The sequence below is a fragment of the Mobula birostris genome, chromosome 2 (genome assembly GCF_030028105.1).
Source record: "Mobula birostris isolate sMobBir1 chromosome 2, sMobBir1.hap1, whole genome shotgun sequence".
Classification (NCBI taxonomy): Eukaryota; Metazoa; Chordata; class Chondrichthyes; order Myliobatiformes; family Myliobatidae; genus Mobula; species Mobula birostris.
The window spans coordinates 154,274,884-154,290,808 of NC_092371.1; the positions used below are offsets into that span (position 1 = coordinate 154,274,884).

Here is a 15,925-nt window from a genome sequence, read left to right on the forward strand (position 1 = left end):
TTTTGAGCAACAAACACAGATGACTGCTTTGAGATAACATTAAGTGATATTTTTAATGGGTGGAAAAGGTACCTGTGTGTACTTTACACAACAGACAACTTTTCTATAAGGGGAATAAACTGTTCTCTGGCTTTTAACCAAGGACAGCATCAATTTTAAGCAACGTTTTGATGACAAACCCTGCCATTTTCACCAGGGATGATGCCTGATGGAATGGCAGAGCTTGTCATTAAAACGTTGATTAAAATCAATACCTGTACTCAGCTGGATGCCCGAGAAGGGTTTATTTGTCATATATGCTGGGAAAGCACTAGGTCCTTTTTCTATAAGGGCTTTTTAAAATATTGATAAATTATATTGTACTAGCCCTAGAATGAATAGAGTTCATTTCCCATGCCTTCTGAATATGGTAGTTAGCTCAGTTCACTGAAATCTTGAGATTGCCATAGTTTTTGATGCAACTAAGTGCCTTAAGGCTAAACTGCTCCATAAGGTAGGAAGGTAGTAAGAGTGAACTATAGTGGAACTGGAGTCCCATCTGGCACAGGTAAACATAAAAGTTTCTTACGTAAATAATGTATGACTACAATTGAAATACTTCATTGCCTTTTATCATCTTAGTTTCAGATTTTTGAAAGCAAAAAAATTAAATTCAAATTCTCAAGATGCCATGTGATGTATGAATTTGTGAACTAGTATTGTTGATCTCTGGATCACTCTACATTATGATAGACTATATCCGATGTAATGCGAAAGGCAGAATATACCTGCTGAAAATCTGAAGGTTTATTTCAATAATGCAAACACTCACTATGGATTCTTAATAGACTATAAACATGGCCTTACAAAAAAAGTTTTATAAATACAAAGCACTAAATAGCAGTTAAATGCCAATTTAACTGAGGAATTCATAGTCATGGCAACATTAATGCTGACTTTTTCTTTTTCTACAATGGCTATTTTACTTGCTGGGTGTTTGCACCATTCTTTCATTACAGATATCCAGCAACTACATCCAATGCCCTGTTTTACTGTTCCTGAATCATGTTTCTGCTCCTGCCTTCCTTCATTTACATCTCTTCCAGACAGATAATCTGTACTGACAAGACTTCATATCCTCTGTCACCCAGCATCATCACCATTTTGTATTCACCAACATCATCATGAAATACTTCTTGTTCCACTTCTCTCCAACACAAAAGACATTTTTAACTAGTTCTGATGAAAGGTCACAAACCTGATACATTAACTTTTTCTTCTCTCTACCTTACCTGCTGTGTATTTCCAGTATTTTCTGGTTTTTCTATTTCATCAGTCCAAAAGTCAAAGATAAATGGAAAGGAAATATTTTGTACATCTTCAGCCCAAAATGGTCCATGCCAACCAAGATGCCCCACACAAACTCATCCCATTTGCTAGCATTTAGCCCATTTCCTTCTAAACCTTTCCTATCCATGTACCTGTCCAACAGTCTTCCAAAATACACTACACGCATTTTCAATTACATTTTATTAACTTAATTATGGTAATATTTTTGTAATATTAGGTGCTATGTGTGATATATGTTTTGTGGGTGCACCGTGGTCCAGAGGAATGTTGTTTTCTTACATTCAGATTATAATACACCTGAAAAGTTATGTAAATGCCTCAATAACTTCCTCCGGCACTAATTCCACAGTGATACCAGACTTTCTGTAAAATTAAAAATTGAGTCCATCTTATAATTTTTTCCTCTCAACTTAAACCCTCATTTCTTGATTCCTAACCCTATCTACGCCCCTAATGGCTTGAAACAGCTTTGTAAAAATCACTGTCCCTTACAGTCTACAAAATAAAGTCTAAACCTATCCAACCTCTCCCTATATCTTAACGCTCAAGTACTGGCAACATCCTTCTAAATTTTTACCACAATTTTTTTTACACTCTTACTATTTTAATATCCTTCCCACAGCAGGCTGACAAAACTCAACACAATACTCCAAGTGTGACCTCCCAACTTCTATACTCAATGTCCGCACCTACGCAGGCCAGTGGGCCAACAGCCTTCTTCACTACCATGACTACACGTGATTCTACTTAAGTGAACCACTATACCACCTACTTCAGTTTAATTTTCAATTTACTAACCATTAAGTTACAGTTAAGTTACTTGACATAACCATATCTACATTGCTCAACAGTAACACATATCCAAATACTTTACTATAATCCTGAATACATAAGTCATTGAAGAGAGTAACATTTTCCCCCACTAATGTTAACTAGAGTTAGTGCATTATATTTACTGCGTTATCTTCCACGTATGGCAAATATTTATACTTTAATACTGCACAACTATGTAACAATGCAATCCACATTCAAGAAACTTAAGCGACAGCACAAAGAGTGAAGTGCAAATTAAAAATGTTTTGCAAGTTTCTACAATTTAGATTTTCTTTTCCTCGTATGGAGACTTCCTTCTATCTTCAAGTTTGTTTTTTTTAAACATCTTTTAGGGATACATTCCTGTACTATATGCTGATAACAGAGCTTAAATATAGCCTTCTTGAAGAAAAGGTACACAGCTAATGAATTTTATCTTGCAAGCTGTACTCAGTACCTTTATCACTGGTTCTTCTTTATCATAGCCACTGGTGTATTCTGTATTGTGTTGCCAGTCAGTCACGTCAATCTCCGGCATCCCTGACAGCAGCAATTCCTTAAGAGAACAATTTGTCATTGTTATCTGTGCAGCCAAGAAATAAAATTCAGACCAGAAATAAAATGCAAATCAGAAATTAAATGTAAACATTTGCATTGTGCCAATTCCATGTTATCCTTTCATCAAAGCTGTTTAATTACTTTCCTCAATATTATTATATCTCACCTTGAAAGGTTAATGAAAAAATTGTTTAATATAACTTCAAGTCTATCAGACATCACTTCAGGAACATATTATTTAAAAAAGTTAGCCTTGCACAATTGAAGACGATCTTCATAAGTTTTTTATGCAAGTAACTGAGGTAGACACTGATACTTTCAAAGTCTGACATGTCCTCTCATAGTAATGAGGTCATTTCTTTAAATTTTTATTATTTCAAAAGGGAAAGAAATAGTCCCAACTATCTAATATAACGATTCACCAATTGATTTTCATGAAGTCCAAAAAAATTAAACAAGCTCGGATTTAAAAGTATTTTTATGCTATCTGTATTTACAGCTTCACTGTACGTAAATACTAACCAAACAGTAACCGATTAGCTGTGGAGGCAAAAGAGACTGCAGATGCTGGAATCTGGAGTAACAACCAGCATCTGTGGAAGGAAAGAAATTGACAATGTTTTGGGTCAAAACCCTGCACCTGCTGTGGAAAGACTTATCAACCCATGCACTTAAAATTATTGTATACATTTGGCAAAATACTTTAGAAAAAAAATTAGAGGACAAAGACATTCTTTTTTTATTCAGCTGAAATACTGGTCAAGGTTTAGACATGGCAGCATGTGTGGGACTGTCAAGAGCATTTTAAAAAGGAGGACAAAAATGGAAGCAGTGGTCTAGAAAGCAGCCATTTGCCAAGGGGACTTTGAAGTCAGAGCATCAGGCTTCAGCAAGAACAGTTAATAGTGATCAGGTTTTTTTTTGTTTTTCTCTCGGTAGGAACTGGTGTTAGAGGATTATGGAAGCAAGGGCAGCGATATGCTCCTCCTGCAAGATGTAGGAGATCACTTCCAAAATACCTGCAGGAAGTATGTCTGCCACAGAACAAATGAAGCTCTAGTAAAATTTACTATGGAGCAACTGAGACATGGAAAATGTCATAGATAGTATATTTAGTGTGGCAGTCACAGAAAGGAGATAGGTAACCTCTGCTTCAAACAACAGACAAAGGGATGGCCTCTGAGAGGAAAAGCAGAAGCGGTAACTAAGTTTATGATGCTACCATTGACTGTTCCACCATTAGGCGAGGACAAAGTCTAGCAACAGCATTGGAAGGAAATAAGTTAGCCCACGAGCAAGACTCCAGAATATACATTAGTTCCTTGTTGCCAGAGTCAGGAGTGTCTTGGAGTGGACTTGGAATGTCTTGAGATAGGTGGGACTTGCACAAGGTCAAATCTAAACTGGAGGGGGACCAATATCCTTGAAAAGCAGTTTGTTTATGCTGCTCAAAAGTGTTTAAACTAATTTGGCAGAGACATGAGTTCAGCAGCAGTGTGGTTGGCAGGAAGATTGACTCAAATGTCAAGGATAAAGTAAGCTCAGTAGGCAAAGTAGACAGGCATGATAGATGACGTTGGTGAGCAGGAGAAGATGGTGTGTGGTAGGCTCAACTGCGTTTACTTTAATGGAAGGAGACAAGTCAGATAAGCTTAAAGCATGGATCAGTACATGGAACTATGACTTTACTGCATGAGAAAAGGGCAGGACTGGCAGCTTATTGTTCTGCAGTATAGAAGTTTCAAGTTTCAAAGCAGGATGCAATAAGGAAATACATAGAGAGGAATCATCCAAAGACACTAGAGGGCAATCACTTTGTGAGGGTAATACTATGGTCAGTGGGAATCAGAAAGAAAAAACAGTTATTTAAGCAAATTGCAGCTAGATGTAAAAACAATAGAGTATAATAGTGGAAGATTATAGTGTTGCCAATTTTGACTGAGATTACATAACATGGGACAGAGTTTGTCAAATCTATCAAAGCCAAATTTGGAGCCAACATGTAGATAGCTTTTAAGAAACCAGGCTGTTCTTAACTTTGTCTTAGGAAATGAAATGAGGTACATGGTGAAGGTTTCAATTGGGGAATATTTTGGGAATAGTGACTATAATTCTGTTCATTTTATGGCAGTTACAGAAAGGTGAAGGTTAGTCCTTAAGACAAATCGTGGCAAGGCTGATTTGAATGGAGGAAGAGAGGACCTAGTGAAAAGGAGCAAACAGTTGTGAGTAAAGCATTCGATAAGCGGCGATTTTTGAAAGTCAGTTAGCAAGAGTTAAGGTAGTATGTTTAGGTAAGGGTAAAAGGAAAAGATGGCAAGATTATAGCATTTTGAATGCCAAGTTATTGATTGTTTGATCAAAAAAAGTGAAGCACATGACAAGTACTAACAAATACAGTTGAGTCCCCTGGGGACTATAAGGGTGTAAAAGAGTGTTGAAATTGGGAGGGCAAAGAGAGGCCAAGAAATATCCTTCGCAGGCAAGACTGAGGCGAATCCCAATTCATTCTATATTACAGGTACGAGGACATCGTGAAAAAGAGTGGTTGCCTTGGGGATCAAAGGGATAATGAATTTTTAAAGCCGGGGATGTAGGCATAGTCTTTAATGAATACTTATCATCAGTACTTACAAAGGACGCAAACAGTAGAGAGTAGAGGGATACATTGAAGGTCTGAAGTATGTCAATACAAGATGTGTTAGATGTCTTAAAAGATACAAGGTAAATAACTCCCCAGATTCCTATGCGATACATCCCAAAATGTAATAAGAAACAAGGGAGCTAGACCCCTGATGGAGCATTCTACATTTTGATTAGGCACAAACAAGGTAACAGATTGGAGGATAGTTAATGATGTTCCTTCATTTAAGAGTAGCAGAGATAAGCTAGGTAACCGAACACCTTCACCTTGTCCGCTGCAAAAAGCAAGATCACTTGGTGTGTATCCATTTCATTGAACTTCCCATTCCCATTCTGATATTTCTGTTCATGGACTCCTGTACAGCCATAATGAGACCACTCTCAGGTCGGAGGAGCAAAATCTCATTCTGTCTGGGTAGTCTCCAAGCTGATGGCATGAACATCGATTTCTCTAGCTTCTGGTAATTTCTCCCCCCCACCCCCAACACCTTCTTTCTTTTTCCATTCCCCATTCTGGTTCCCCTCTCACCCCTTGTCCTCTCCTCACCTGCCCATTTTCTCTCTCTGGTTTCTTCTCCTTCCCTTTCTTCCATATTTCACTGTCCTTTCTTATCAGATTCCTTCTTTAATCTTTTATATCCCAGATTCTTACTTCATCCCCTACTGTTCTCCCACCCACCCACCTTACCTTCATATTCTGGCTTCCTTTTTAGTCCCGACGAGGGGTCTTGATCTGAAACATTGACTGTTTATTCTCCTCCACAGATGCTGCCTGATTTGCTGAGTTCCTCCAGCACTGGTGTGTGTGTGTGTTGCTCAAGATTTCCAGCATTTCCAGAATCTCTTATATTTATAAACTCAGGCCAGTAAACCTTCCATCCACGGTAGAGAAATTACTGGAGACAATTCTGAAGGATAGGAATTCATTTGGAAAGGCAAGGACTGATTAGGAATAATCAACATGGCTTGTGCAGGGTGTAGTTCTATCTCACTAATTTAATTGAATATTGTGATGGATGATGACGGTAGATATTGTCTACATGAATCCAAGGCATGGTAGGCTGGTTCTAAAGGATAAAGCAGCTAGGATCCAATGGAAACTGGCTAATTGGATCCACGATGCCTTGGTGATAGGGAAACCACTGGCTTCCTACCTGATGGTTTGGTGACTAATAGTGTCCTCCATGAATCAAAGCTAGGCCTTTACTGATGTGACATACATTAGCAATCTGAATGCAAATGTAGGAAATACGATTAGTAAGTTTGCAGAAAACAAACCCGATGGCATGTAAATAGCGAGGAAAGTTACTTAAAGCTACGGCAAGATATAAATCTGACGGGACATTTGGCAAGCATTGTGATTGGAATTTAATCCTGATAAGTATAAAGTGATGTATTTTGGCAAATCAAAAGGGGAGAACGTGTACAGCAAATGTTAGAGCACCAAGGAATGTTGATGAACAGAGAAACTAGAGGTGCAAATCCATGGTCCCCTAAAATTGGAAACATAGGTCAACAGGGTAGTGTAGAGATCAGGACAATAAATATGCAACGCAAGTCCTTATAATGCAACTTTACAAGCCACTTGTTAGGCCACACATGGAATACTATTTGCATTTCTAGCTGCCACAATACAAGGAGGATGTGATTGCACTGGAGAAAATGCAGAGAAGGTTCACTAGAATGTAGTCTGGATTGTTTGACTTGGTCGAGGATAGGATTACTTTCCATGGAGCAAAGGAAGATGAAGGGTGGCAGAAGTATATAAAAATACAGTAGTTAAGGTTAATAGTAAAAAATCTTCCGCCCATGGAGTACCAAAAACAGAAGCACATAGATTCAAGGTAAGGGGAAGGAGTTTTATAAGGAAACTTTGTTTTTATTTTCACAGAGCAGTTGATACCTAGAATCTGCTGCCAGTGGTGGTAGAATCAGATAAAAGCTGACACATAGAAACTGCAGTCCTAATGTGGACAAGTAGGATTAGTGAAAATGGGTTAAGCGGGCATGAAAGTGGTAGGCTAAAGAGACCACATCTAATTCTGCAACCTAATAAATTAGCTTGATTGCACTTTTAATCTGTTCAACATTTATGCATACTCCTCTAAATCCTTTCACCTTTATTAGCAAGTTGGAAATTCAGCATAGTATATGAAGGTATTCTAATTTTTTTTGATTCACGATTTTCACAATAAGACATCATCTACTGGGGTATGCATCTTTGATTTGCAAAGGTAGATTTGGCTGTAATGAATAGCACGTCATTCCCTGTCCATACAAATACATTTCACTCAGACTTGACAATTTATCGAATTTTGCTGAACTTCTCCCAAGAATGCACTCTCCTAAAAGTACAGACAGAAATGACTGTACTGTGGAAATAATTCGGGGGTGGGGGCGGGGGACATGATCATCTCAAGTACTCCTTGCTCTCATTATTCTTTTCTTCTTCTTGATCCACTCCTTAATCACTTATATTAATTTTAACAATGGTTTAGTAAATTGCAAAATACAATGTGCACTTACCAGCTCATATTCATCAAAAAGCTGAACGAGGGATGCTGGGATGAACAGGTGAAAGCCTTGCAAAAATGCATTTATCTGAGGCTGAATAGCACGAGTCATTCTTAATTCAGTAACCAGCTGGACGTACTCAGCCTACAAAGAAAGGGTAGCTATTTAATGGTCTGCAAATTGGAAGTCCATTAGCTGAAATAATGCACAAAGGTCAACAAAACTAGCACTTTTATGTATTTGATCCTTTCAATTATCTTTTAATCATTACAACAAGCAAGTTCTGTTGCGTTATTAATGAATCAATAGTGCAATACAAAATGTTGGTATTAATAACTTAAAAAGGGATTCAACAGCAGTACTGAAACTTCCTGAACTTATAGATCGTGGAGACTGGGGAGGCAAAATACATTTGACATTCAATCAAGCAACAAAACAGAGTTGTGAAAGTTTGCTTTATCTAGCATCCTGTACAACTGTAAGCATTCAAAAGTAGAGGTAAATTAATTGGGAACATATGCCTCGTATTCAAACTCTTCATAAATGTATACAATCACCAAGAATTTGAGAAACAACCTACTGAAAAACTGCCCTGTTTTTTGCCTTTTTACAAAATTATAATGATTAAAACATTATTGGCATTTTGGCACATATTTCAATTAGACTGAAAAAGTAATCAGACAAGAAGACCACTGAATCCATTGAAGTTTCTGATGACAAATGATTCTTTAAGGAAAGACCAATTTCCTGGAGCAAATATCACTGCTCAGATAAAACTGCAAAACTAAAAACATTAAGAGTCAAATTCAAAAGACCTGAATAGCTTTTAAGTCACAAAGTTTTTAAGACTTTTTCAGTCCAAAATGAATAAACACTTTTTCCAATAAAATACATCCACCAGTTTTTCTGTTTGCTCATTCACTAAACTCTTTGCAACTTAATGCCTCTACAAACACAACTCATGATGGTGGAAAACAAAAATACGTGATTTTTCTGTCCCGTCATCCAAATGCCACAGAGTAAAGGAAAAGATATCAAACTATCAAAACATTAACAAGTGTGTAAGTTCCAAGAAAGCATGGGTTAAAGACAACCATATGACATAGGAGAAGAAATAGGCTAATTTATGATCTCTCTCAATCCTAATCTCCTGCCTTCTCACCGTACATTTTCAGCCCTAATCCAGAGCCTGTCAACCCCCACTTTGAATATGCTCAATGACTTGGCCCCCACGGCTGTTTGTGACAATGAATTCCACGGGTTAACCACCCTCTGGCTAAAGAAATTGCGTCTCATCTCTGTTCTAAATAGATGTCCCTCTACCATGAATCTCTGTCCTCTAATCCTAGACTCACTCAATATAGGAAACATTCAAAATATAAACATTCAATATTCCGTAAGTTTCAATGGGATCTTCTAAACATAAGAACAGGCCCAGAGCCATCAAATGCTCCTCATACTTTAACTCTTTCATTCCCAGAATCATTCTTGTAGATCCCCTCTTGACTCTCTCCTTGGATAAGGGGCCCATAACTGCTCATAATACTTCATGCAGTCTGACCAATGCTTTATAAAGCCTCATCATTACATTCTTTGTCCTATATTCTAGTCCACACAAAGTGAATGTTAAAATTGCATTTGCTTTCCTTATCAACTCAACCTGCAAATTAATCTTTAGGGAATCCTGCACAAGAACCCACAAATCCCTTTGCACCTCTTCATTTTTAAATTTTCTCCCCATTTAGAAAATAATTGACAACTTTATTCCTTCTAGCAGAATGCATGACCTTACACTTCCTAACACTACATTCCACTTGCCACTACTTTGCACATTCTCCCAATCTGTCCAAGTCCTTCTGCAGACTCCCTACTTCCTCAAAACTATCTTTCCCTCCACCTATCTTTGTATCATCTGCAAACCTGGACAAAAAGCCATCAATTCTGTCATCCAAATCACTGACATAACATGAAAAGAAGTGGACCTAACTCTGACTCCTGCTGAACACTTGTCATCAGCAGCAATCAGAAAATGCCCGCATTATTCCCACTTTTTGCCTCCTGCCAGTCAGCCAATCTTCTCTTCACGCTAGTAACTTTCCTGTAATACTCCCTTATGTATAGCACCTTGTCAAAGGCACATCCACTGACTCACCTTTCCTCACAGAATTCGAACAGATCTGTCAGGCAATATTTCCCTTAAGGAAATCATACTGTCAATGGCCTATTTTATCATGAGCCTCAAAGTATCCTGAAAACTCACCCTTAATAATGGACTCCAACATCATCCCAACCACTGAAGTCAGTCATACTAGCTTCTTCTTCTTCTGCTTCCCTCCCTTCTTAAAAGAGTGTAGTGGCACTTGCAATTTTCCAGTCCTCTAGAACCATTCTAGAATCTAGTGATTCTTGAAAGGTCATTATTAATGCCTCCACAACCTCTTCAGCTACACTTTTCAAAATCCTGGGGTCTTTTCATCTGGTCGAGGTAAATTTGCTACCTTCAGACCTTTCAGCTTCCAAAGGAACTTCTGCTTATTAATAGCAATTACATTCACCCTGCTCTCTGACACTCTAGTCTCTAGCATTCTGCTAGTGCACCCCACAGTGAAGATTGAGGCAAAATACTTGTATTCATCTGCCATTTTTGTGTCCCCCATTCCCCATTACTAGCTCTCCAATGTCATTCTCCAGTGATCTAATATACATTCTCGCCTCTTTTTTACTCTTTATATATCTGAAAGAACTTTTGATATCCTTGTATATTATTAGCTAGCTTTCCTTATTTCACCATTTCTCTCCTGATGGCTTTTTAGTTGTCTTCTATTGTTTTCTAATACTTTCCCAATCCTCTAACTTCCCACTAATTTTTGCTACATTATATGCCCTCTCTTTTCCTTTTATGTCTTTGATTGCCCTTGTCAGCCACTGTTGCCTCATCTTCCCTTTAGAGTGTTTCATCTTTGGGATTTGCCTTCCTGCGCCATCCAAACTCCAGCCATTGCTGTTCTGCCATCACCCCTGCTACTGTCCCAGTCAACTTTGCCAGCTTCTCTCTTATGCCTCTGGAATTCTCTTGGCTCTACTGTAATACTGATACATCTGACTTTATCTTCTCCCTCTTAAATCGCAGAGTGAATTCTATATTATGATTATTGCCTCCTACCCAAATTTGGTTCATTACACAACACCCAAACCAGAATTACCTTTCCCCTAGTGTACTCAACTACAAGCTGCTCTATAAAGCCATCTCACAGGCTTTCTACAAATTTCCTTTCTTGCAATCCAGCACCAACCTGATTTTTCCCAATCTACCTGAATATTGAAGTCCCCCATGACTGCCCTAACTTGCCCTTTTTAGGGCAACACACACACAAAATGCTGGATGAAATCAGAAGATCAGGCAACATCTATGGAAATAAATAAACAGTCAACATTTCAGGCCAAGACCCTTCTTTAGGACTTTTTACATGCATTTTCGATCTCCCACTGTAACCTGTATTCCAGATCCTGGCCACTATTTGGAGGAGTGTATATAACTCCTATCAGGGTCTCTTTACCCTTGCAGTTTCTTAACTCTACCCACAAGGATTCAACATCTTCCAATCCTATGTCACACCTAAGGATTTGATTTCATTTTTTAACAACAGAACCACCCTACCTCCATCTGTCTGTTTGCTTGTCCTTTTGATACAATATGCATCCTTGGATATTAAGGTCTCATCTATGATCTTCTTTCAGCCTCACTCAATGACGCTGATTTCAGCTCATTCTGCTGACTACAATTTTTTCCTATCATTTGCCTGTCCTTCCTCACAGTCTCACTGCACTCTGCACTGCCAAGTCTTTCAAAGGCAGAGGTGGAATACGCTTCAAGGTTTGTACACCTTGTGGTGTTCAAACGGAGCGATTCCGTCTCAGACCTGTTCACACGACCTGGAACACCTTGCCATTCCTCTGCAACTGGATACTTGACTTCCTAACCAGAAGATCACAATCTGTGCAAATTGGTAATATCTCCTCCTTGCTGACGATCAACACTGGCACACCTCAGGGATGTGCGCTTTGCCCACTACTCTATTCCTTCTACACCCATGACTGTGTAGCTAGGTACAGCTCAAATACCATCTATAATGATACAGCTGTTGCTGGCAGAATTTCAGATGGTGACAAGACGGCACACAACAGTAAGATATATCAGCTAGCTGACTGCTGTCACAGCGACAACCTTGCACTCAACATCAGTAAGACCAAAGTGCTGATTGTGGACTTCAGAAGGGGTAAGACAAGGAATCAGAAGGGGGAAAAGTGACCAATTTCAAGTTCCTGGGTGCCAATATCTCTGAGGATCTAACCTGAACCCAACATATCAATGCAGCTACAAAGGCGGCACAACAGTGGGAGTTTGCGGAGATTTGGTTTGTTACCCAAAGCACTTCTAAATTTCTACAGTTGTACTGTTGGGAGCATTCTAACTGGCTGCATCACTGTCTGGTATGGGGGGGGGGGGGTGGATACTGCACAGGATTGAAGTAAGCTCCAGAGAGTTGTAAAGTTACGTCAGCTCCATCACAGGCACTAGCCTTCATAGTATGCAGGTCATCTTCAATCAGCGATGCCTCAAAAAGGCAGTGTCCATCATTAGGTACCCCCATCACCCAGCTCATGCCCTTTTCTCAATGCTACCATTAAGAAGATACAGAAGCCTGAAGGCACACACTCAACATTTCCCCTCTATTATTATGTATTGTATTGTACTGCTGTTGCAAAGTCAACAAATTACACAACATATGCCGGTGATATTAAACCTGATTCTGATCTACTTGCATACCAACTACCCCATTCTCAGCCCTATCACTTTAGTTCACATACCCTTGCGAATTAGTTTAAACCTTCCCCAACAACTCAAGCAAATCTGCCCACAAGGATATTGGTCAAATAAAACTCACTCCCGGGGAGTCTTGTTCTTTTCCAATAGCTCCTGCCTTGCAACGATGTTTCTCTTTCACTCACTACTTCAAATTATGACTCACTCCCGACAAGACTTGTTCCTTTCAAATGTCTCCCTACATTCAACGATATACATCTCCCTCTCCTTCAAATTAATACAACATCCAGGCAAGGATAGCCTTGGGTAGTTGCAGTCAAATCAGACCTTTGAAATCAGACCACCGGAACCAACCTTGCTCGCTGCAGACGAGATAATGTGTCACCAACCTAGATGAACTTAGCCTCCCTGTACACAATAGGGCAGGGGTCCCCAACTTTTTTGCACTGCAGACCAATTTAATATTGACAATATTCTTGCGGACCGGCCCACTGGGGGGGGGGGGGGGGGGGGGGAGAGGAGGGTTGCCAATGGACAAGAGTAGCAGTCAGATACGTTGAGCTTACCCCGAGAAAGACTACAATGACCATGAAGCCTTGCGCATGCGTGACCTGCACATGCGTGTACCTGCCAATTTTTTTTCTGCAAATCGTTTTTGCCAATTCCGTTCGGGGGGGGAGGGGGGTGTTCATCACGACCGGAATATCAGTGATAAGTGGCTAATACACTCAATTTCATTTCTAAAAGGGTTTATTTAATATTAAACACACAGCACATATTTTGCTCGCATGAATATAGTGATAGGTCAATTATCAGGGGAGGACAGGGGAGCTTGAAGTAGGTGTTGAATAAACTTCCAGTAGAAGTGGTAGAGGCAGGTTTGATATTATCATTTAAAGAAAAATTGGATAGGTATATGGACAGGAAAGGAATGGAGGGTTATGGGCTGAGTGCAGGTCGGTGGGACTAAGTGAGAGTAGAGTTCAGCACGGACTAGAAGGGCAGAGATGGCCTGTTTTCGTGCTGTAATTGTTACATGGTTATATAAGTCAATAGCATCATAACATTTTAAGTAACGTTTGGAAATTAAACACACAGCACATATTTTCCCCGTATAAACACATAAAATCATTGCAACACACCAATATCGCTGAATCAGTGGGAGCCCTGGGCTTGTTTCCCTGCAACAAGACGGTCCTATCGAGGGGTGATAGGAGACAGCGATACTCGAAGGGGGTTCCTTATGTCCAGTCTATTCCGCAATTTAGTTTTCGTTGCATTCATTGCAGAAAACTCCGCTTCGCAGAAAGAAGTTGGAAATGGAAGCAACGTTTTCAGTGCTTTTGTGACTATCTCAGGATACTTAGCCTTGACTTTAATCCAGAATACCAGCAGTGATGTTATGTCAAACATACTTTTCTGCCCGCCGTCATTTGCAAGCTCGAAGAGTTGATCTCCTTCCCGCGCTGACATAGATGAAACGCAGGTAATGACCTCGCATGCGTTCAAATTCAACAGTGGGCGTGACAGGGAATAAGGAAAGGTGCAGCTGACTCCTACCACGAAATCATATCGTTTCCTCCCGGCCCGGTAGCACATGCTTTGCAGCCCAGTACCGGTCCATGGCCCGGTGATTGGGGACTGCAGCAATAGGGGGTGCCAGAGGCAGACAAGATAGGAATAATGGAAGGATAAGAAATACACCCAACAACTAAAGGGCGATTGTTTTACTGACTTCTATGTGTTCTTGCTTGACAGCGTGTAGTTTCTATTGACTTTTAACTTCTCTATTGTGAATGGTAAGTAAGGAATTCAAACAATTTACCAAATGGTCAATATCGGTAACTGATAAGCCAATTCTGTATAAAAATAGCCTCCATTTAGGTTTCAGAACAGTGTGGGTGACAGGGGCCATTCTGTTCTCCTTGTGCACAAGTAATATGAAATATTTTTGAGTTGTAAGAGTGCATGTGTTCTGGACCCAGTTATTTTATTATCAGCATAGATACAAATAATTTCACAAATAATACACTACCGCATGTTTGACCAAATCATTGTTTTGGTGGTTGTTATATTCAGTATTATCTGTTTGTTGCCCTCCAATACTTAGACAAGATTCAAAAGCCCTTTTGCAAATGGAGTATTCACTGACATTTTGAAACACGTTACATGTGGTAAAATCTGGAATCTACATACTGATAATAAAGTCTTCGCTAATCAGTAAACGTTGCAACCCTCGGTCCACATCAACTCTAATACAATTAATGACCAAAGATGATGTGCAAAAAACGTCTGCCACGTGAAAAGAAAGAAATATTATCATAGCCAACTTACCTTATTTTCCTGTGTCACAAGTATACTTATGCCTCCAGGTTTTAAAGGTACTTCTTCCATTGCACCAAATACATCAGTCTCTACAGAAAAAGTAAGTTCCAGCCCAAGGTCACTAATATCATTATCCAGAATCCACTGAAGGTTTTTGGCATATTCTGGGTCAATGGATGCCACATCTTGATAATTTACAGGGATACCTGAAAACATATACACACCAGGACAATCTTTCAGCCACAAAATGCTATGATGCCAAGTAGATACAGAAATCAAATTATGAATCCAACTAAAGCTAAGTCCTTGTACATGTGTGTCATTATCAGATCTTAAGTCACACTTCAATTCAGTAACGACTTTGAAGTGTAACCTAAGATTGCTATAGTTTTTCAATCACCATTCTTGTTGGATAATAATTGATTTTCTTTTTGCCTGCCTTTGATGAATCTAACATTGTAACCTTCTCTTATCTACATGTTACAATGGGACATGGATAAGATACTGATCTGGGCTGAAAGTGGCAGATAGAATTCAATCCAGAAAAGTGTGAAGTGATAAGCTTTGCAAGGTTGATCTTGAAGGGTTAATGGCAGGATTATTAACAGTGTAGCGGAACAGAAGAATCTTGGAGTTCACGTCCACAGATCCCTCAAAGTTACCATGCAAGTTGATAGGTTGTTAAGAAGCAACAGGGTGTGTTGACCTTCATAACTCACGAGACTGAGTTCAAAGCAGCTCTATAAAACTCCAGTTGGGCCACACTGATCAGTACAGGCTGCCTTACTTTAGGGAGGGTGCTGAAGAGATTTACTGGGATGCTGCCTGGATTAGGGAGCATGTCTTATGAGGAAAAGTTAAGCAAACTAGGGCTTTTCTCTTTGGAGAAAAGGAGGATAAGAGGCAACTTGAAAGAAG

The 15,925-nt window shown here is 39.4% G+C and overlaps 1 protein-coding gene across 9 annotated transcripts in view; it reads right to left on the minus strand.

Moving 5' to 3' along the window:
* Positions 1–15,925, minus strand: part of hace1 (HECT domain and ankyrin repeat containing E3 ubiquitin protein ligase 1) — a 78,698-nt gene that overhangs the window by 9,429 nt on the left and 53,344 nt on the right. For 8 of the 9 annotated variants that reach the window (XM_072250388.1, XM_072250367.1, XM_072250395.1 and 5 more), the window contains 3 exons: positions 15,017–15,213; positions 7,870–8,001; positions 2,600–2,698 (listed from right to left, as the gene is read on the minus strand). In XM_072250388.1, coding sequence (XP_072106489.1) covers positions 2,600–2,698; positions 7,870–8,001; positions 15,017–15,213 — 428 coding nt within the window. Of the gene's footprint in view, positions 1–2,599; positions 2,699–6,036; positions 6,252–7,869; positions 8,002–15,016; positions 15,214–15,925 lie in introns of those variants that run through there. The other variant, XM_072250398.1, reaches the window with a different exon arrangement.